The sequence below is a fragment of the Lacerta agilis genome, chromosome 8 (genome assembly GCF_009819535.1).
Source record: "Lacerta agilis isolate rLacAgi1 chromosome 8, rLacAgi1.pri, whole genome shotgun sequence".
NCBI lineage: Eukaryota > Metazoa > Chordata > Lepidosauria > Squamata > Lacertidae > Lacerta > Lacerta agilis.
In genome coordinates, this window is record NC_046319.1 from 11,497,830 (window position 1) to 11,520,725 (window position 22,896).

A 22,896-nucleotide genomic window follows, 5' to 3' on the forward strand; every position below is an offset into this window, starting at 1 on the left:
CCAGCACTTTGAAATGGGTCCAGAAACTAACTGAAAGCCAGTGCAAATGGGCCAGGATTGGTGTAACATGCTCAAACCATCTAGCCCCGGTGAGCAACCTGGCCACTGAATTCTGGACCAGCTGGATTTTACGAACCATCTTCAGAGGCAACCCTACATATAACGTGTTGCAGTAATCTAAGCTAGAGGTTAGCAGAGCTCCTTGTCCAGATAGGGGCACTGCTGGGCCACTGGACAAAGCTGATGGAAGGCACTCCATTCCACCAAGGCCAGCTAAGCCTCAAGAGACAGCTATGGACCCACATGTAGCCCCAAGCTGCGTACCTGTTCCTTCAGAGGGAGTGTAACCCCATCAAGAGCAGGATACTTCCTTAAAAAAAGAAGAAGACCAACTTTCCTCATGCCAAGATCATTTTCCACAATCCCCGACGTCCCTCTGCAGTGGCCTGTGATATCAGCAGCAGGGGAACTCGAAAACCCAAGTATCTCTGGGGGTTCAGGCTTGAGTGAGCTGATGGAAGCAACTGGCACGCCAGGGGAATGCTCCCCCTATTTCCCCATGGGCTGAGCCATTGGAAAGCATCCCTCCCATTCCATAGAAGCAGAAACTGCGAGATGAAGAACAGCTCATCTCACAGCGGTGCTATCATGGAGATGCAGAGGCAGACGCTGTCGACGCCATCTCCCTTGTGCGAAAGGTGAGAGAGTTGTTAGATGGGCCTGTGCAGGAAGAACTGATAGACCGCCCCGCCCGCAACTCTCCCGGGAATAAGGAGAGATTTCTGCAAGCCTCAGAATGCCAGTGAGACCGTGATAATGGAATATCTCGCTTCCCAGACTACAAAGGATTTTTTAAAAAAAAAAAAAATAAAGAAATAAAACCATTTTCTAAAAGAAAAAGAATCTGGCATTGCTCTTCTCATTGGGCCAAGAAAGAAAAGAGGATAGACTAGATAGATTGCTAGATAAGATGGGGAGATAGACAGGAAGGATAGACAGACTGATGAATTTAATAAAATTTATAAACTACTTGATAGTAAAAAAAAAGTAATTTACAAAAAGATAGAGAGATATATAGATAGATGATAGATGTAGATAGAGGAAGGAAGGAAGGAAGGAAGGAAGGAAGGAAGGAAGGAAGGAAGAGATGTATTCCAGTGGGAACAGTCAAGTACATCATTCCTTGTTTTGCTAGAGTGGGCATGCAAGGGAATGTTTGGTCCAGCACGTCAAAACTTCCTGTTCCTCCTAGCCTGGAGCATCCTTCCTTGCATGTGACTAGTGGGTGGGCGTGACCTTTTCCACACCTGGTAAAAGGCCAAGTCATGCTGCTAACTTCCCTCTTTTTGACCTTCCTGTTCGTCCTGCCTGCTTCCTGTATCACCTGGACTGGACTGCTGGCTCCCACAGCAGTCTCCCCAGGTTATCTCTCATATGAGGTAAACCAGTTTGTACATGTTACAGGTAGGTAGCCATGTTGGTCTGCCATAGTCAAAACAAAATAAAAAATAAAAAAATAAAAAAATCCTTCCAGGAGCACCTTAGAGACCAACTAAGTTTGTTCTTGGTATGAGCTTTCGTGTGCATGCACACTTCTTCAGATAGCTGTACATGTTTGTAACTTTAAGCCTAAATCCTGCCTTCAGGGATCACACCATGCTCTGCCTGATCGTGAGTAAAACTACTTTTTGTTACTTATGAATAAGACTGTGGTGCCTTTATCCTTTTAGGAGGGATTCAAAAGGGGTCTTACCAGGAATAATAGAACACATCTCAATCTGGACAAGCCAGATTGAATTGCTTGTTGTCTTAAGAAACTCACACGAATTTGCAGATTTCTGCTATGCGCAAGAAGGGGAATGCACTCTGCTAAGTGAAGAAACTTGCTAGTGTAAGTTAGGAAGGATATTAATAAACAATATATACTCTCCTGCCACCCTCAACATTCCAAAAGAAAGGAAGAAAGAAAGAAAGAAAGAAAGAAAGAAAGAAAGAAAGAAAGAAAGAAAGAAAGAGGGGGGGAAGGAAGGAAGGAAGGAAGGAAGGAAGGAAGGAAGGAAGGAAGGAAGGAAGGAAGGTGATAGAAAGGTGATAGATATGAAAGAAAGGGAGGGAGGGGCTGGCACTTTGTTTGGCTGCTACAGTATGGACACAAGAACCTAAGAAATGCCTCTTGATTTAGGCCAATCGTGGACCATCTAGTTCAGCCTCTTGATCTCACAGGGGCCAACCAGATGCCCCAAAGAAAAGCCCCAAAGCAGGAGCTGAGCACAAATGCCACTTTCCCTCCTGCAGTTTCCAGCAATTGTTATCCAGAAGCATTGCTGCTCCTGAGCATGGGCAGAGCATCCTTTAAAAAAAAGGTCCCGTTTGTTCTACATTACTTATATACCACTTAATCATAAACATTTCAGAGTGATTTACACAAAACACAGGCAAGCCATAGGAAGGCAGGAGACGGGCCTGAGCTCAGTGGTAGAACATCTGCTTTGCATGCAGAAGGTCCCGAATTCAGTCCCCAGCAGCATCTCCAGGCAGAGCTGGAGAAGATCCTCTACCTGGAATCCTGGAGAGCTACTCAGACAATGGTGAGCTGGATGGACCATTGGTCTGACTCTGAATAAGGCAGCATTTCAGGGAAGGGAGGGTTGTAGAAGATGATGGGGGTTATTGCAGAAGCCAATCTTGAAACCACAGAGTAATAGACATGAGATGCATCCTGGCTGTTCCCTTCTGCTCTGGTTTCCATCCACTGAAATGGCTGCCTCTCTCTCTCTCTCTCTCTCCAAAATATCCCTGAGTCACAAGCTTTCATTGTTCTTTTTATCGCTCCCCAGAACCACACCAAGGGAGACGTCATGCAGCCAGCAACAGCAGCTCCGCTTATTCCCTCTCTTCATCTCTGGCTTCGCCTGATAAGACCAGCTGAGAAGAAAAGGACATCGCAAGCAGGGAACAGAATGTATTTTTTTAAAAGAAAAGAAAAGAAAGCAACCACCTTTCTGGGGTGGGGTCTCCATAGCAACCTCCAGCTGCCACCATCTCCGAGCTCAGTGGAACCAGTTCTGCTCACCCCATCTTGAAAAGAACTGAAGATGGTGGAGAAATATCCGTGCTATCTGTATGTGTGGGGTGTGTACAGTTATGGTAGCCATGGAGCATGCTCAGACGAGTTTGACGCGGGGTAACAAATTGAGTAATGGGCATCAGGTGAAGATCCCTGCCTCCTCTGCGGTCTGTACAACTCATAGAATTGTAGTATTGTAGAGTTCGAAAGGACTCTCAGGATAATTTAGACCAGGGTTTCCCAAAGTTGGGTATCCAGCTGTTTTTGGACTACAACTCCTATCATTCCTAGCTAGCAGGACCAGTGGTCAGGGATGATGGGAACTGTAGTCCAGAAACAGATGGAGCCCCAAGTTTGGGAAACTCTGATCTAGACCAACCCCCTGCAATGCAGCAACATGCAGCTGTCCCATATGGGGGATCGAACTTATGACCTTGGTGTTATCAGTACCGTACTTCAACGAACTGAGCTATCTAGAGATCAGGAGTGGGAAAACAGTTTCACAGCATGTCAAGCCCCTAATGTGTTAGTTACATAGCCTTAGAAAGATAGGAAGCTGCCTCATACTAAGGAGGACCAATGGACCATCGAGCTCAGTGGTGTCCACACGGACTGGCGTCAGCTATCTTGGAACAAAACAGGTCTCTGTCACTGAGCTATGGTCCCCTACTTCTTAAAACAAAGGAAGCTTCTGGTCCTCATAGTTTTGAACATAGGATTGGTTTCAACAGGAGCGTAGGAAGCTCCATTGATGGTAATATCATCCACATTGGCTGGTAGTATCTCTCTGGGATATCAGGCTGGGTCATCTCCCAGGCCTACCTAGAGATGTTACCATTGGGGATTGAACCAGGGACCTTCTGCGTGCAAAGCAGGTGCCCTAACAATTGACCTACCACCCTTCTCTTGAGCTCTACAGAATCACAAGATACCAGCCTGAGGGCATCTGGGAGGACCATGGGTTCACCATCCCTAAACTGGACCATCACTTGCCTTTGTTGCCCCCAGCTACCTCCATCATAGCTCTACCTTCTTTTAAAGCGGGGATAGGTAACCCTGTGTGGTTGCTCCAGATATTGCTGAACTAAAATTCCCATCGTTATCCCTGATACCATTGGCCATGCTGGCGCTGGAGCTGCTGGGATCCCAGGCCAAACAATACCTGGAGGGCCCCAGATGCTCCCCACCTCTGACTGAGAAAAACTGGGTCTTCTCCTCCCTTCAGAGGCGAAAAGAAGAGAAAGTGTCACCAGGCATGCAGCTATTCCACACACCTGTTCCTCTCCTCTCACCAACAAGTCCTGTCAGAATCATTTACAGATCGTATAAATATAATTTCCACAGTCTCGGCATCTCCAAAATATTTCAGCAGGCAGCACCGCTCAGCTTTGAAGAGGAGGAGATGGAAACTTGTATCTTCGGTGTGACTTTATGTGTGCATTTTTCACGCACCCTTTCCCCTAGTATATGAATTTCTGTACACACAGCTCGGCAAGAGAACATCACTGCAAAATCGGAAGGAGCGCGTTTCCGATTGTTTTGGAAACTGAACAGTAGGTAGGTTCGCCCTGAAATGTGAACTAAATTGAAATATCTCCTCCATCCTCTAATATTTTAGAACTCTAATAAATCAGCACACAAAGCATGGACCAGTGGTGATCCCCGTGCTCTCACAAACAGAGCAGCGCCATTCAGGATCGGCTAGAATCATTCATGGCCATGAGAACCTAAAAAGAGCCTGCTGGATCAGGCCATTGGGGTCCCATGTACCGTAGTTCAGCATCTTGTTCTCAAAGTGGCCAACCAGATGGCCCCAAAGAGAAGCTCACAAGCAGGATTCAAACACAAGACCACCCTTCCTGCAGTTTCCAGAAACTGGCATTCAGAAGCATTTATTATTATTATTATTATTATTATTATTATTATTATTATTATTATTAATACCCCACCCATCTGCCTGGGTTTCCCCAGTCACTCTGGGCAGCTCCCAACAGAATGTTAATAATAATAATAATAATTTAAAAAGTGATAGAATATCAGACATTAAAATCTTCCCTAAACAGGGCTGCCTTCAGATGTCTTTTAAAAGAGAGATAGTTCTTTATTTCCTTGACATCTGATGGGAGGGCATTCCACAGGGTGGGTGCCACTACCAAGAAGGTCCTCTGCCTGGTTCCCTGTAACCTCATTCTCACAGTGAATCTGGACCTCACTGTCCGGGCTGAACAATGAGGGTGGAGATACTCCTTCAGGTATACTGGGCTGAGGCCGTTTAGGGCTTTAAAGGTCAGCACCAACACTTTGAATGGTGCTCGGAAACATACTGGGAGCCAATGTAGGCCTTTCAGGACTGTTGTTATATGGTCTCGGCGGCCACTCCCAGTCACCAGTCTAGCTGCCACATTTTGGATTAGTTGTAGTTTCTGGGCCACCTTCAAAGGTAGCCCCATGTAGAGCACATTGCAGTCGTTCAACTGGAAAGTAACTAGAGTAGGGGTAGGCAAACTAAGGCCCGGGGGCCAGATCTGGCCCAATTGCCTTCTAAATCCAGCCCACGGACGGCCTGGGAATCAGTGTGTTATTACATGAGTAGAATGTGTGCTTTTATTTAAAATGCATCTCTGGGTTATTTGTGGGGCATAGGAATTCGTTCATTCCCCCCCCCCCCAAAAAAAATATAGTCCGGTCCCCCACAAGGTCTGAGGGACAGTGGACCGGCCCCCTGCTGAAAAAGTTTGCTGACCCCTGAACTGGAGCATGCACCACTCTGGCAAGACAGATACCTCCAACTGTAGAGGAAGAGCATGACCATTGTGGCTCCCAGCCATTGATAGCCTTCTCCTCCATGAACTTGTATAACCCTCTTTTAAAGCCATCCAGGTTGGTGGTGGCCATCACCGCTTCATGTGGGAGAGAGTTCCACAGTTTAACGATGAACTACATAGCTAAGGAGGACTTTCTTCTGTCTGTCCTGAACCTTGCAATCTTCATTGGATGTCCACGAGTCCAAGCTTTCCTCCATCCATTTTCTTTGTGCCATGCATAATTTGATAAAACTTATATAATGTTGCCTCTCACAACTAAAATGCCCCAAACGCTTCACTCCACCCCCCCTTGATTATTTTGGGTTACCCACTTTGAGTTCCCTCTTGAAAATCTCTTCTCCAGTGAGAAGGCAAATGTTGCTGGGAGATGTTCCTTGAACCCTTCCGTTAAAACAGCTCATCCCGCCTTTCTCTCCTCTTGCCCAGCCCATCGCCACTCAGCCTGGAGAGAGTAATTTGTACACCCCCACCCACCCACCAATTCACCCACCTCATCTTATCACAGAGATACCGCAATGCTCTTCCAAACGGGAAGAAGGATTATGCAAATTGAAAATCAGCTTTTCGGGGAAAGTGGGCTAATCCAATATTACTGAACAAGCCTGCAGTGGACTGGAAAACGGACTGAGGGGGATGTGTAGGTAGGGTCGGTGATTTTTTTCATTTTAATTTTTGAATTGGGGGGGGGGGTGGGTAACTATACATGTGTGCAAAAAGCCCCTGAACTGCTCAAAGCCAGTTACTTGAGAGACCAACATGTCCTCTATATACCCCAGTAGCTTGGAAGGAAGGAGAAATCTGATTTTGTTCCCGTTTTAATGAGAAACTGCTCTGTTCTTTCTTCTTCTCCCCATATGCGAACCGAAACATGGTTTGAAGTTTGCACTTTTAAATTGTATGGCTCTTATATCCCACTTCCCCCCAAGGAGCTCAAAGCGGTGGTTTACAGAGTGTTCCCCCCCCTCATTTAATCCCAACATGAACCCTGTGAAGTAGGTTAGACTGAGAGGCAGGGGGTGGCCCAGGGTTGCTGAATTCCAATCTCCTTCATCTCTGACCACTGCAGCTTTGCAGGTGCGCGGAAGAGACCTCTGCTTTTAGATGTTAATTCAGCATTGTGCAACCTCTGACCCTACAACTCCCATCACCCCTGGCCATTGGTCGTGCTTGCAGGGGCTGATGGGAGTTGTAGTTCAGCAACATCTGGAGGGCCAAAGATCCCATACCTGCTCTATTAGCCTCTCCGTTATCTCTTGCTGAGCATCTTCCCTATGAGGGTGAGCAGATCTGGCATGACTGACCCTCAGGGAAAGGTTGTTTTTTCCTCAGTAAGATCTGCAGCATTTTCCTTTTAGCTCATCTATGAACAAAGGGAGAATCTGCTGCTGCAATTGTTGTTCAGTCGTTCAGTCGTGTCCGACTCTTCGTGACCCCAGGGACCAGAGCACGCCAGGCACGCCTATCTTTCACTGCCTCCTACAGTTTGGCCAAACTCATGCTAGTCGCTTCAAGAACACTGTCCAACCATCTCATCCTCTGTTGTCCCCTTCTCCTTGTGCCCTCCATCTTTCCCAACGTCAGGGTCTTTTCCAGGGAGTCTTCTCTTCTCATGAGGTGGCCAAAGTACTGGAGCCTCAACTTCAGGATCTGTCCTTATAGTGAGCACTCAGGGCCGATTTCTTTGAGAATGGATAGGTTTGATGTTCTTGCAGTCCATGGGACTCTCAAGAGTCTCCTGCAGCACCATAATTCAAAAGCATCAATTCTTCGCTGATCAGTCTTCTTTATGGTCCAGCTCTCACTTCCATACATTACTACTGGGAAAACCATAGCTTTAACTATACGGACCTTTGTCGGCAAGGTGATATTTCTGCTTTTTAAGATGTTGTCTAGGTTTGTCATTGCTTTCCTCCCAAGAAGCAGGCGTCTTTTAATTTCGTGACTGCTGTCACCATCTGCAGTGATCATGGAGCCCAAGAAAGTAAAATCTCTCACTGCCTCCATTTCTTCACCTTCTATTTGCCAGGAGGTGGTGGGACCAATGGCCATGATCTTAGTTTTTTTGATGTTGAGCTTCAGATCATATTTTGCGCTCTCCTCTTTCACCCTCATTAAAAGGTTCTTTAATTCCTCCTCACTTCCTGCCATCAAGGTTGTGTCATCAGCATATCTGAGGTTGTTGATCTTTCTTAAAGGTAAAGGTAAAGGTAAAGGGACCCCTGACCATCAGGTCCAGTCGTGTCCGACTCTGGGGTTGCGGCGCTCATCTCGCTCTATAGGCCGAGGGAGCCGGCGTTTGTCCGCAGACAGCTTCCGGGTCATGTGGCCAGCATGACAAAGCTGCTTCTGGTGAACCAGAGCAGCGCACAGAAACGCCGTTTACCTTCCCGCTGGAGCGGTCCCTATTTATCTACTTGCACTTTCTTACAGCAATCCTAATTCCGGTTTGGGATTCATCCAGTCCAGCCTTTCACATGATGAATTCTGCATATAAGTTAAATTAGCAGGGAGACAATATACAGCCTTGTCGTACTCCTTTCCCAATTTCGAACCAATCAGTTGTTCCATATCCAGTTCTAACTGTAGCCTCTTGTCCCACATAGAGATTTCTCATGAGACAAAGGCACTCTCATTTCTTTAAGAACTTGCCATAGTTTAAGAACCTGCTAGTTCAGACCAAAGATATATTTCTCCAATAACCAACCAGAAGCCCCAGTGGGAAGCTCAGATACAGGACATGAGCCCAACAGTGCTCTCCTCGGTTGTGATTCCTAGAAACTGGCATTCATTGTAACTATCATGGCTATTCAACATCCCTCTCCTCCAATCCTCTTTGGAAGCCATCCAAGTTGGTGTCCATCCCTGGTCCTGTGGCAGTCAGTTCCATAGTCTATGTAGTGCCTGAAGAAGCCCTTTATTTTTTTATCTGCCCTGAACCTGCCAACATTCAGCTTCCCTGGATAACCCTGAGTTCTAGCAATGTGAGAGAGGGAAGAATAACATGCCTACAACCTTTGGGTTTTTGCCAACACTTCCATTAATTTGTGTGTGTTTGTGTGCGGTTGCATTCAACATTATTGATACTTTAGACTAGATTCGGAGAAATGAATAGATTTTACTGACCACCATTAATTTAATTGAGGGAAGCATGTACCCAGTCTGAGGAAGACTGGATACACCCCATTGTTTAAAACTGGATTTCACTCATTTCAAACCCTTTCCGAAGCTTGTTGACTTCATCAGCATTTCTTACAAATATTTTGTGTATTGCTTTATGTGAACTGCTCAGAGGTCAGTATGCTAAGTACCAGGTAAAGCCTTGCATAGCCAAATAAATATTTAAACAACAACCTGCGGGGTTTGGCATTCCCCCCCCCCCCCGAAGATCTGCCTGATTGTGAGTCCCTGTTTCCTCCTACCCCTTTTAATGCAATCCGAAGAGAATTTTAATTAATTAACCAGCCCGATTAATCTATTAAGCATTGCAGCCCTAATTATCATCATCATTAGCATTCCTAGTCATAGCTCCACGCAGGGTCAGGTTTTTTGATTTGGTTTTTTTTTAATACTTTTAATGGGCAACTATTTCCTGTGCTACACACTCCCATCGGCAAGACCGACTCCTAATCTCTTTGTAACGCGCCTGATTCTGCTTCCACGGTTGGCTGCCTTTACAATCCAGCTTGCACGCCAGAGATGTACGGCAAATCAAGAGAGAAGACGGCAGGGAGGGAGGGGGGAGATTCAGAGGGCGAGAGATTTCTCTGTGCACAAAAGAAAAGAAAACGACACACAAATCCTGGTGTATGTTAAGCAGGCTGGCTCCAAACAGAGTTTTAGGGGAAAGTGTCTGGAATCAGCGAAACAGCCTGACCTTAAGGGTTTGGGGAACGCATTAAGGGATTCTGTCTGTCTGTCTATCTATCTATCTATCTATCTATCTATCTATCTATCTATCTATCTATCTATCTATTGCCCTTCATCTGGAACTACCTGCCCTTCTTTAAATGGCAATATTGTTTAATTAGCCAAAGTGCTGCTTGAAGAAAAGCATTTTCTCCTGGCACCTGAAGATATAGAATGACGGCATACCCTCCAACATTTCTCCGATGAAAACAGGGAGCTCCTATTCCACAATAATAATTTTATTATGTATACCTCACTCGTATGATTGGGTTGCCCCAGCAACTCTGGGTGGCTTCCAACGTATATACAAACATAATAAGACATTAAACATTTTTTTAAAAAAACTTCCCTTTATAGGGCTGCCTTCAGATGTCTTCTAAAGGTTGTATGGATACTTCTCTCCTTGGCTTGGGGGGGGGGGTCACATAACTCCATACCCTCGAAAATCCCATATTATGCAAAAATTTATGATAAGTACTGTATTTGGAACCTTTATTGAAGGAGGGGATGCGGGTGGCACTGTGGTCTAAACCACTGAGGCTCTTGGGCTTGCCGATCAGAAGGTCAGTGGTTCAAATCCCTGCGACGGGGTGAGCGCCCGTTGCTCTGTCCCAGCTCCTGCCAACCTAGCAGTTCGAAAGCATGAAAGTGCAAGTAGATAAATAGATACCACTCCGGCAGGAAGGTAAATGGCGTTTCCATGTACTCTGATTTCCATCACGGTGTTCTGTTGTGCCAGAAGCGGTTTAGTCATGCCGGCCACATGACCCGGAAAGCTGTCTGTGGACAAACACCGGCTCCCTCGGCCTGAAAACTAGATGAGCGCCGCAACCCCATAGTCACCATTGACTGGACTTAACCGTCCACGGGTCCTTTACCTTTTTTGCCCATCACACCGACTATTCCAGGATGCCCTTTCTGCTGAATAACTGTAGGAATGATCAAAACAAAATAAAAAATAATAAAGTTCCTTCCAGTAGCACCTTAGAGACCAACTAAGTTTGTTCTTGGTATGAGCTTTCGTGTATCTGAAGAAGTGTGCATGCACACGAAAGCTCTTACCAATAACAAACTTAGTTGGTCTCTAAGGTTCTACTGGAAGGAATTTTATTATTTTTTATTTTGTTTTGACTATGGCAGACCAACACTGCTACCTACCTGTAACTTTCTATGCCAATAAAGGAGACTGATTGGTTGACTGGCAGCAGCTCTCCAGGGTTCGAAGCATGCAGCCTTTCCCCCATACCCCCAGCCCAACCTCACCACAAGAGGGGAGAGTTATCATGTGCCCAGATCCTGCTTTGGGGCTTACCACTGGGGCATCTGGTTGGCCAATGTGAGAGCAAGATGTTGGTTTAGATGAGCCTTTGGCCTGATTCAACCAGCTTTTCCCAGGTCCTTAAGATGAACCCTCTAAGCATCAGTGCTGTCAAGTATCCCGTTTTCCCCGGGATTCTCCCTTATTTCAAGCAGTTTCCTGCTGCTCTCCCTTATTTTTTATTTCCCTTAAATTTCCCATTTTTAATGGAAGCAGCTCCTCCCCTGCTGGCCAGGGACTGGGTGGGAAGACCTTGCCTACTTGGAGAGAAAAGCATCAGCCCTCAAAGCAAGTGGGAGCCGTTTCCCGTGCTTACAGGGGGGTGTATTCCTCCCCCTGCATCAGCCCCTATCTGTTGCTGCCGAGCCCCTCAGCCGGCCAATAGGGTTAGCTGGCAGGCAGAGCCTGGCTGCTGCTTCCTGTCCTGTTTTGATGGGATCAGACAAGAAGGCGATGGGGCTCCATCACGCGGAGCACATGGCTGCCCTCCTCTTTGCTCCGCTCCGAGCCCGACCCTGCTTGGAGTTTACATTGCTGCTCCGCCCACTTTTGCTTCTGGCTCCGCCCACCACTGACATGTGACTGTCCCCGGGATAGGTGAGACTGCTGATCCCTTATTTTCAAATCTGAAACTTGACAGCTATGCTAAGCATTTCTATGGCAATGAAAGCTCACTTGGCTGAAGAGGAGGCACAAATGCCACAAATAAACCCCAAGTCTCCCATCCCAGTGGTGGTCATCCTTGACAGCTCCATGAAGTCAATACCCACAAATGGTTTTTGAGTGCCTGCATCACGAAACTGGGATTTCCAAAAGCTACACGCTGTAGATCTGATGCAACTATTTTAATGGCTTTGGAGCAAGCTCTCGGCTTCAGGTTCAAAGGAAGTCTGCTAACTTTTTTTCATATGGGATGTGCTAACGAATAGACCCAGGATGAAAAGAGACCCCTGTGGTGTTCTGTTCCGGAGGACTGCAAAAAATGTTTTTTAAAAAAATTGGGGGTGCCAGGGAGTTAGATGCTGTTATCGGAAGATAACGAAGACATGGAGAAAGTGCTAATGAGCATAATTGGGATGATCAATGAGTCTTATGGGATTGGGGGGGGGGAAGGGGGATGAGCTGTGAGTTTTACCAGAAGTAGAGTGGATAATTAGGCCTGCACTCATTTGTCATAAAAATGCAACATAGGGAAATCGAGACACGGAAATGAAACTACAATGGTGTAGAAGAACTTGGAAGGACAGGGAATTTTTTTCTTTCAATTTCTTTCAATTTGGAAACTGATGATTGTCTCCGATTGTTAGTCCTCCTCAAAGTAGGCATGAGAGTGTAAGAACGGGCCAACAGCCCATCTAGTCCAGGATCTGTTTCGCACAGTTGCTGAAACCCTCAAATAGGGCCTGAGCACAAGAGCCTTCTCCCCTCCTGCATACCTGCCAACATTTCTCTGTTGTAAAGATGGACATCCTAAATAATAATAATAATAATAATAATAATAATAATAATAATAATATTTATACTCCACTCATCTGACTGGGTTGCTTGAGCCACTCTGGGTGGCTTCCAACATATACAAATACCGGTACATAACAAAACATTAAACATCAGGTGTCTTCTAAAGGTTGGATAGTTACTTCTCTCCTTTGCTTGGGGGGGGGGGTTCACATAACTCCATACCCTCCCACATTTCTCCCATGAAAATAAGGACGTGCTATAGATGGCCTCACTGGAGGAGACTCTTGAAAGTCCCATGGACTGCAAAAAGATCAAACTTATCCATTCTTAAAGAAATCAGCCCTGAGTGCCCACTGGAAGGGCAGATCCTGAGGCTCCAGTACTTTGGCCACCTCATGAGAAGAGAAGACTCCCTAGGAAAGACCCTGATGTTGGGAAAGATGGAGGGCACAAGGAGAAGGGGACGACAGAGGATGAGATGGTTGGACAGTGTTCTTGAAGCGATTGGCATGACTTTGGCCAAACTGTGGGAAGCAGTGAAAGATAGGCGTGCCTGGCGTGCTCTGGTCCATGGGGTCACGAAGAGTCGGACATGACTGAATGACTGAACAACAACAAAATAGATGGCCTCAGCCCACTATACCTGAAGGAGTGTCTCCACCCCCATTGTTCAGCCCAGACACGGAGAGCCAGCTCTGGCGACCTTCTGGAGGTTCCCTCCTTGAGACAAGTGAGGTTACAGGGAACCAGGCAGAGGGCCTTCTCGGTAGTGGCGCCTGCCCTGTGGAATGCCCTCCCATCAGATGTCAAGTAAATAAACAACAATCTGACTTATAGATACATCTGAAGGCAGTCCTGTTTAGGGAAGCTTTTAATGTTTGATATTTTGTCTTATTATTATTATTATTATTATTATTATTATTATTATTATTATTCTGTTGGGAGCGGCCCAGAGTGGCTGGGGAAACCCAGCCAGGTGGGCGGGGTATAAAAAAATTATAATTATAATATTATTATTACTGAAAAGCAGAGCATTTCGGGATAAAATCAGAAACCCGGAAGGCTTCTTTAAATCCAGGACTGTCCTGGAAAACAGGGACACTCAGAGGGTCTGCTTCTGCCATTTCCAGCAACTGGGATTCAAAAGCATAAAGCCTCCAAACATAGAGGCAATGTATAGCCATCATGGCTAGTAGTCTCCAATAGCCCTCTCCTCCATGGATTTGTCCGATCGCCATTTAGCACCCTCTAGGTTAATCCCCTCGCTCAGAGTTTGCTCCACTCTCCTCGTCGTAAAACTGCCATGTGGATGACCCTCGCTGATCTCCGCCAAGAGAGGCTGGTGGGTGGACACCTGTAGGTTGCTGTTTTATGTGCTGAACTTTGGAAGAGCTGGGCGAGAATTATGATTCCGTGGTCTCTGAGTTGGCTGCGCAAGGTGACTCGGGGGAAATCAGCCGCTGCTGCTGCCATGACCGCCCACCCCCAACGTCCTGCAAACAGCCCCACAAAGACCTCTCCATGGCCTTCAACCTCTTGACAGCAGCGACAAGCCAAACTGCACCATCCTACTACCCAGGCCCTTCACTTCCCATCAGAGCTGATTCTCTCCTCGTCCAGGTCAGACAAGGCCAACAGAGAATTGCCAAGCGTTAGCTCGAGGAATCTTAAATGTTGCCGTGTATTAAAAGTGCTCGGCCGGGGGATTTATCTCTCCCCCTCGAACTCAACACCCACATCATATGATTGTTTATCTTAAATCCCCTCGGGTGTCTGACATTGAAATCGGCTTGGCGTGGGGGGGGGGAGAGAACCGAAGGGAAAGGGGATGCCGTCACCAACGGGCGAGTGACTCTGGATTTATTTGTTTTTATTGTGCATGATAGTGAATTGAAATCACCAATTCATGTTTGCTGCTTACAAGGCAGATTGGGGCCCGTCGGCTGGATCTAGGAGGGCGTCGCAAAAAAAAAAAAGAGGCAGGGAAAATCAATTGGGGATGTCAAGCAAGTTATTTATACACACATGTATCATCAAAGAAGGCCACTGAATTTTCAAGATTTGAAATGCTGGTCCCACCCATCAATTCGTGGGGGGGGGGAGGAAATTTGCTGCACCCCATTTGTTGTTCAGTCATTCAGTCGTGTCCAACTCTTCGTGACCCCATGGACCAGAGCACGCCAGGCACACCGATCCTTCACTGCCTCTCACAGTTTGGCCAAACTCATGTTAGTAGCTTCGAGAACACTGTCCAACCATCTCATCCTCTGTCGTCCCCTTCTCCTTGTGCCCTCCATCTTTCCCAACATCAGGGTCTTTTCCAGGGAATCTTCTCTTCTCATGAGGTGGCCAAAGTACTGGAGCCTCAACTTCAGGATCTGTCCTAGTGAGCACTCAGGGCTGAATTCTTTAAGAATGGATAGGTTTGATCTTCTTGCAGTCCATGGGACTCTCAAGAGTCTCCTCCAGCACCATAATTCAAAAGCATCAATTCTTCAGCGATCAGCCTTCTTTATGGTCCAGATCTCACTTCCGTACATTACTACTGGGAAAACCATAGCTTTAACTATATGGACCTTTGACGGCAAGGTGATGTCTTTGCTTTTTAAGATGCTATCTAGGTTTGTCATTGCTTTTCTCCCAAGAAGCAGGCATCTTCTAATTTCGTGACTGCTGTCACCATCTGCAGTGATCATGGAACCCAAGAAAGTGAAATCTCTCACTGCCTCCATTTCTTCCCCTTCTATTTGCCAGGAGGTGATGGGACCAGTGGCCATGATCTTAGTTTTTTTGATGTTGAGCTTCAGACCATATTTTGCGCTTTCCTCTTTCACCCTCATTAAAAGTTTCTTTAATTCCTCCTCACTTTCTGCCATCAAGGCTGCAACTCCCCTCCAAAGAAGATTCAGTTGGTTAGGTCCAGGGGAGGAGTTGCTGTGGTCAGGTGGCTCATGTGAGCCAACCGGCATGGGGAGCATGGCTATTTAAGCCTGCTCCTCCCCCAAACTCTTCACTCTGACCCAGAGCCCTTCCAATATGCCCTTCCAAGTTCCTTCCAATGTTTCCCACCTCCCCTAACATAGAGAAATACCCCACATTTGGCAAGTTAAAAATTATTTACTTGCAAACTCTTCAAAGGTCGGATTCGCGTGCTTTTACATACAGCAGTCGGAAAACACAGGCAGTAAGACTTAGGTTAGTTCCAAAGTGGGGAACTTCCTAAATTTATTGTATAGGAACACAAGGATGGCTTGTAGAAAGCCATATGGTCTGAAATTGGAGCAACTAGCTCAGACCTCTTTACATGCCAGAGTTCACATTGTAGCCTAAGGGAAAAAATAGGCTTCATTTCCTTCCTTCCAAGACGTGGGGGGGGGGGTGACCTAGCTAAGCCTGGCAGGACAGCTTACTCTATAGCATTAACACTTTTGTGCACTAATTAGACTTAAGCATTTTAATTATATGAGGCTAGTCATCCTATGCCCTCCATATGCAGTATGGGCTCTGCTAATCGCCTGTTCTGGGAATTTAGGAGGGATTTTTTTTTTGAGCCTATAATTTAGGGGACTCTCCTTTACTGCCTACTTCATACTGCTGGGTTTCTTTTTGCTGGAGTGGCATTGTTTGATTGGTGAAGGCCCAGTGGCATAGGAAGGGTGGGGTGTAGGGGGCGCTCCGCCCCAGGTTACAGGGAAGGGGGGTGACACTCCCCGGCCCCTCGCCTGCCACCCAGCACCCCGTCCATTGCTCCCGTGGGGAGCCGGCTGGTGAGCAAGCGGCGGGTCGTGGGGCTGCCCGACCCACCACTTGCTCACCGGCTCGGATCCAAGCATGCTCAGTGCCCATTTTTATATTGTCTCAATTCTATTATACACTAATTACTTTTTAACTACATGCAGGTTTCGTTTTCCGAACACAATGCATTCCCTAGAAATTGTTCATTAGGTGAGCGTTCACATAACAAGTTGGAGATTTCCATTGATTCCTATGGGGAAATTTCCAATATGTTCCTACAGAATTTTGACCCACAAAAAGAAGAAGAAGAAAAATCCAGGAAAACCCAGAGAAACCCTCTGAAACCTTACTAAAATACAGATTGCTAAAGTTCCTCAGCCAACCAGCAAAAGGCAAACAAAGAAGTAAAAAAATGCTGAATTTGCAGTGTGTATAGCAAAGTTGGGAGTACTAATTCCTCATCTTCTGACAAGTGAATTTTCGCAAAGTGTGTGTTAGGGAAACATGACCTATGTATATTATCTTTTATATGTTTTTAGCCTTCTGAACTTTATCTGTGTTTTATTTTGTGTAAACTACCTTGACTACCCGTCTGGGGAAAAGGTGGGATAACAACAACATTGCACAGGGTTGGACTAGATGACCCTTGGGATCTCTTCCAGCTCTACTGTTCTTTGATTCCATTTTAACCAACCAGTATTTATCCATGCTTACATCTTTAGATTTTGTATGCTGCATGCCATCTTCCTGTATGTCTATGAAAATATAGTCAATACCTATTTCAATAAGCAAACTTTTTTTAAAAAAAATGAAAAACAAGTTGGGGAGATGATATCAGAAAACACAGCAGCTTGCATTTGAATCGCTGCTCTTGCCCTTGAAAATCCACACACACACACACACACACACACACACAATATAGTGACCTCATTTTTATGCACACTTCCAAGTCTGATGCAGACTTCTGAGGCCAAAATAAATACAAATCCAGATTGCGGAAGAGCAGAGGTCTCTCCCCTCCCCTTCCTTTTAAAATAGAAGTACTACCAGGGGCAAACCAACCCAAGATATCCGATAATTTTCTCCCGTCTTCCGCGGGAAGGTTGGCCCAGAGCGAGTGGAGAGAGCAGCAGCCGGAGAGAGGGGAAGACAATCAGCTTCTCGGGCAGGGTTAAACTCCTGTCATTTCCCCCCACCCCCCAGAAAAGACTTAATGGGTTTCTAGATAAATGGACCTATGGCTCCTGCAGCTGCCCAGGTGACCTGAAACTAAATGGCGTTTGACACAGACTGCTAATGCACAAGCTCCTACTCTCTTTCTTTTTCGTTCTATGCATTGGGTCAGCTCCTTCACCACCCCTTCGGCTGTTGATCGTTCCATCTCTCCGCTGGGTACCTAAATATGTCAACTTTGGGACCACCTCGCAAACCTTCAGGGTGCTGGAGTTCTATAATAATAATAATAATAATAATAATAATCAATAATAACAATAACAATAACAATAATTTTATTTGTACCCCACCCATCTGACTGGGTTTCCCCAGCCACTCTGGGCGTCTCCCAACAGAACATTAAAAACACAATAAAACACCAAACATTAAAAAGTCCCTAAACAGGCCTGCCTTCAGGTGTCTTCTAAAAGTTGGATAGTTGTTAAACCACAGAGCCTAGGGCTTGCCGATCAGAAGGTCGGCGGTTCGAATCTCCGCAACAGGGTGAGCTCCTGTTGTTTGGTCCCTGCTCCTGCCAACCTAGCATGTCAAAGTGAAGTAGATAAATAGGTACCGCTCTGGTGGGAAGGTAAACTGTGTTTCCATGCACTGCTCTGGTTCACCAGAAGTGGCTTAGTCATGCTGGCCACATGACCCGGAAGCTGTACACCTGCTCCCTCGGCCAATAAAGCGATTTGAGCGCCTCAACCCCAGAGTCGTCCGCGACTAGACCTAATGGTCAGGGGTCCCTTTACCTTTTTTAAAAAGTCAGATTGTTGTTTATTTCCTTGACATCTGATGGGAGGGCCTTCCACAGGGTGGGTGCCCCAACTGAGAAGGCCCTCTGCCTGGTTCCCTGTAGCCTCACTTCCCACATTGAGGGAACCACCAGAAGGCTTTCAGAGCTGGACCTCCGTGTCTGGGCTGAATGATGGGGATGGAGATGCCCCTTCAGGTATACTGGGCCAAGGCCATTCAGGGCTTTCAAGGTCAGCACAAACACTTTGAATTGTGCTCGGAAACGTACTGGGCGCCAACGTGTGGTCTCAGCAGCCACTCCCAGTCACCAGTCTTTCAAGCTGGAAGATGCACTGCACTCTTAAAAACCTTCTAAAGATCCTGGGCATGTTTGTTCAAAAGCAATGTCCCAGTAACTCAGTTTTATTCAGGAGCAAATCCCTTTAACTTAACAGGCTCTGTTAGCCAGGCCCATTAACTTCAACAGCTCCAGGTACAATTAAATGTTGAATATACACAACACCCTGTGGTTGGAAGGGATCCCAAGGGTTTTAATTATTATTAAAATTTGTATGCCGTCCTATAGCTGCAGGTCTCAGGGCTGTTCACAGCATAAAAACACACCAAAAACAACAAAAAATACATAATTAAAATATGTATGGCAGCCCCTACACTTGGGAACTCCCTGCCTATTGATAACAAGGATGCGTCTTCGCCATATTCTGAAAGTTTTAAATTATTTGTTGTCCATTTTTATTGATAATTTTATTGTTTTATCCTTTGTGTAAACTGCTTTGAGTTTGTTTGTTTGTCTGTTTTACAATCAAGCAGTGGATAAATTTTTACGAAACAAGGAAACAAATGAAAGGTGTAGCTCTCCGGGTGTGATCTTGGGGGCCAGTCACTCACTCTCAGCCTATCAGGGTTCAGCAAACTTTTTCAGGAGGGGGGCTGGTCTACTGTCCCTCAGACCTTGTGGCGAGCCAGACTATATTTTTGGGGAGGAAATGAACAAATTCCTGTGCCCCACAAATAACCCAGAGATGCATTTTAAATAAAAGCACACATTCTACTCATGTAAAAAAACACTGATTCCCAGACCATCAGTGGGCCAAATTTAGAAGGCTATTGGGCCGGATCAGGCCCCCGGGCCTTAGTTTGCCTACCCCTGGCCTAACCTACTTCACAGGGTTGCTGGGAGGGCAAAATGGGAAGGAGGGAGAACATAATAATAATAATAATAATAATAATAATAATAATAATAATAATAATAATAATTTATTTATACCCCGCCCATCTGGCTGGGTTTCCCCAGCCATTCTGGGCAGCTTCCAACAGAACATTAAAATGCAATAATCTATTAAACATTAAAAGCCTCCCTAAACAGGGCTGCCATCAGATGTCTTCTAAAAGTCTGGTAGTTGTTTTACTCTTTGACATCTGGTGGGAGGGCATTCCACAGGGCGGGTGCCACTACCGAGAAGGCCCTCTGCCTGGTTCCCTGTAATTTGGCTTCTCTTAGTGTGGAAACCACCAGAAGGCCCTCGGCACTGGACCTCAGTGTCCGGGCAGAACGATGGGGGTGGAGACGCTCTTTCAAGTATACTGGACCGAGGCCATTTAGGGCTTTAAAGATCAGCACCAACACTTTGAATTGTGCTCGGAAACATACAGGGAGCCAATGTAGGTCTTTCAAGGCCGGTGTTATGTGGCCTCGGCGGCCGCTCCCAGTCACCAGTCTAGCTGCCGCATTCTGGATTAGTTGTAGTTTCCGGATCACCTTCAAAGGTAGCCCCACATAGAGCGCATTGCAGTAATCCAAGCGAGAGATAACTAGAGCATGCACCACTCTGGCGAGAGAGTCCGCGGGTAGGTAGGGTCTCAGCCTGCGTACCAGATGGAGCTGATAAACAGCTGCCCTGGACACAGAATTAACCTGCACCTCCATGGACAGCTGGGAGTCCAAAATGACTCCCAGGCTGCACACCTGGTCCTTCAGGGGCACAGTTACCCCATTCAGGACCAGGGAGTCCTCCACACCTGCCCTCCTCCTGTCCCCCCAAAACAGTACTTCTGCCTTGTCAGGATTCAACCTCAATCTGTTAGCCACCATCCATCCTCCACCCGCCTCCAGACACTCACACAGGACCTTCACCGCCTTCACTTCATTTCCCACCTTGAACTCCTTAGAGTTGAGATAGAAACAGAGCGAGTAAATAATGATGGAAACTCTCACAAACCAAACCAAAACAACAACTCAAGGTGGACTTTTGGGGTGGGGGGTGCGGGTGGGGATGAAAGAGGATTGGCTTGCTTACCCGGTACCACACTATTTCCCGCATCCTGCCATCCGTCTTGAAGTTGCATTTTAAAGTGACGGCATCCCCAACCACCACAGGTGGGAGCGGCTCAATGCTGACCGTCAGGTAACCTGAGACACAAGAAAAGATGGAAGAAGACAGGTGAGAATGCGAGAACCACCTTGAAAGGTTTCTGCTCTCTCTCGGGAGCTCTTGACATCGATGCTGCCAGCTGCCAGAACCTCAGTTGCCCCCCCCCCCCCCAGAATGAAAACCACACAAGATTTGCAGCTGTCGCTTTAGTATAAAAATGTGTGGGGTTTACCATTATCTGAAAACAACAACAAAACATAAATTACTTGGTGGCCGAGGCTTGGAGGACAAGGAAAGAATTTGGCCGCTGTGAGAACAGGATGCTAGGCCAGATGGACTCACCTGGAGGCTCTTATTCATTCATTCATTCATTCATTCATTCATTCACCTGGAGGTTCACCCACTGCAACACAGTACCTCCTCAGCTTAGCTCCCCATAGCCCAGGTCAGGGCTGGATTTAGGTTTGGTGAGGCCCTAAGCTACTGAAGGTAATGGGGCCCTTTATATGTCCAGCTGTCCTTTGTCAACAACTAATTGTCGCTGTTTTTTGTGTTGAATATTTGCTATAATACCTTTATGGCTATGTCTTATTTTAGGAGAAACACGGTATTAGATAACAGGTACAACAGCTTGACCTACATTCAACTGGGCTGTACTGCAGTCTGCAGCTGGTTGCTACATGTTGCCATGCAGCCAGTCCATGCAGAATGTAGGCACCCTGTATATAGATATGAGCAAACCAGTGATATTTTAGGGAGCAGGCTAGCAAGCGGGGCCCATTACTTACATCATAGGAGCCTACACAACACAAAACACTGTTGCTGTATGTAGGTTTTATTTTATTTGTTTTTTTATCTTATACAGTGATACCCCGGGTTACAGACGCTTCAGGCTACAGATGCTTCAGGTTACGGACTCCGCTAACCCAGAAATAGTACCTCGGGATAAGAACTTTGCCCCAGAATGAGAACAGAAATCATGTGGCGGCAGCGGGAGGCCCCATTAGCTAATGTGGTACCTCAGGTTAAGAACAGTTTCAGGTTAAGAATGGACCTCCAGGACGAATTAAGTTCTTAACCTGAGGTATCACTATTTTTGGAAATGTACATCCAGTTTTTTCCCCCTTTAATTTTTTTTGGGGGGGCCCAAGAAAATGGAGCCCTAAGCTATAGCTTGTTTAGCTTATACATAAATCCGGCACTGGCCCAGGTACATAACTGCCTCTCAACCAAACCAGCCCCTACAACATTTTCCAAAGGACTCAGCAAGATTAATTAAGAAGCGAGAGAAAACACAGATCACTGATTTTTTTAAAAAAAGAATTAGCCCCCAGCTGCCACAGTTCGCTCTCCCCGCCGCGTCCCACCAATATCCATTCCTCTCATTGCGTCCAGTGCTGGACGCCGAATCCTTCATTAACTTGATGCTTCATTACTCCAAACAGCTCCATCCGTCTCACTCCCCTCTCAGCGAGGACGGTTATGCCTCGCCTATTAAGATACATTTAGCAAAATAAGCTGCGATATTTAAGAATTAGACATGGCCATGGGAGGGATTTATTGCCGGAGATCTGTCTCCATCAAGACGTGTTAGATGCTCCAGTAGTATTCTAAAAGGCTGGGGAAAGAGAGATATCCCACGGATTCTGTCAGAGAGTCACGGGCGCTGCTGAGGAGCAGATTCAAGGAGACGAACCGAGACCCTCGGGGAACAGGTGGTGGAGCTCAGAGCTTCCCAGTCCCCATGGGGAGGGTGCTTACTGAGAGACAAGACTGATCTCATTGACAATTTTCCTTAAGGCGACAATGCTAATGGTTAATTCAAGTTACAGGTGGGTAGCCGTGTTAGTCTGCCATAGTCAAAACAAAATAAAATGAAAAATTATTTCCAGTACCACCTTAGAGACCAACTAAGTTTGTTCTTGGTATGAGCTTTCGTGTTCATGCACGCACACGAAAGCTCAAACCAAGAACAAACTTAGTTGGTCTCTAAGGTGCTACTGGAAAGAATTTTTTATTTTATTTTGCTTTGGTTAATTCAAGTGGGTTTTTTTTTTAAAAAAAAAAATAACACCACCCATCGGTTAATGAAAAAGGAAGAGGCATTTGAAAAATATCCAAGGGGAAGTCAGACCCTTAGGTCCAACTAGCTCAGTAATGTCTACACTGACTGGCAGCAGTGGCTCTCCAGGGTTTGAGGCAGAGGGGTGCCATGATTCAAACCTGGGGCCTTCTGCTTGCAAG

At 46.3% G+C, this 22,896-nt stretch overlaps 1 protein-coding gene across 2 annotated transcripts in view; it reads right to left on the reverse strand.

Moving 5' to 3' along the window:
• The window catches only part of IGSF21 (immunoglobin superfamily member 21), a 211,873-nt gene that overhangs the window by 114,142 nt on the left and 74,835 nt on the right, over positions 1 to 22,896 (reverse strand). For both annotated transcript variants that reach the window (XM_033159468.1, XM_033159469.1), the window contains exon 2: positions 20,578 to 20,690. In XM_033159468.1, the coding sequence (XP_033015359.1) occupies positions 20,578 to 20,690 (113 nt within the window). The remainder of the gene's footprint in view (positions 1 to 20,577; positions 20,691 to 22,896) is intronic.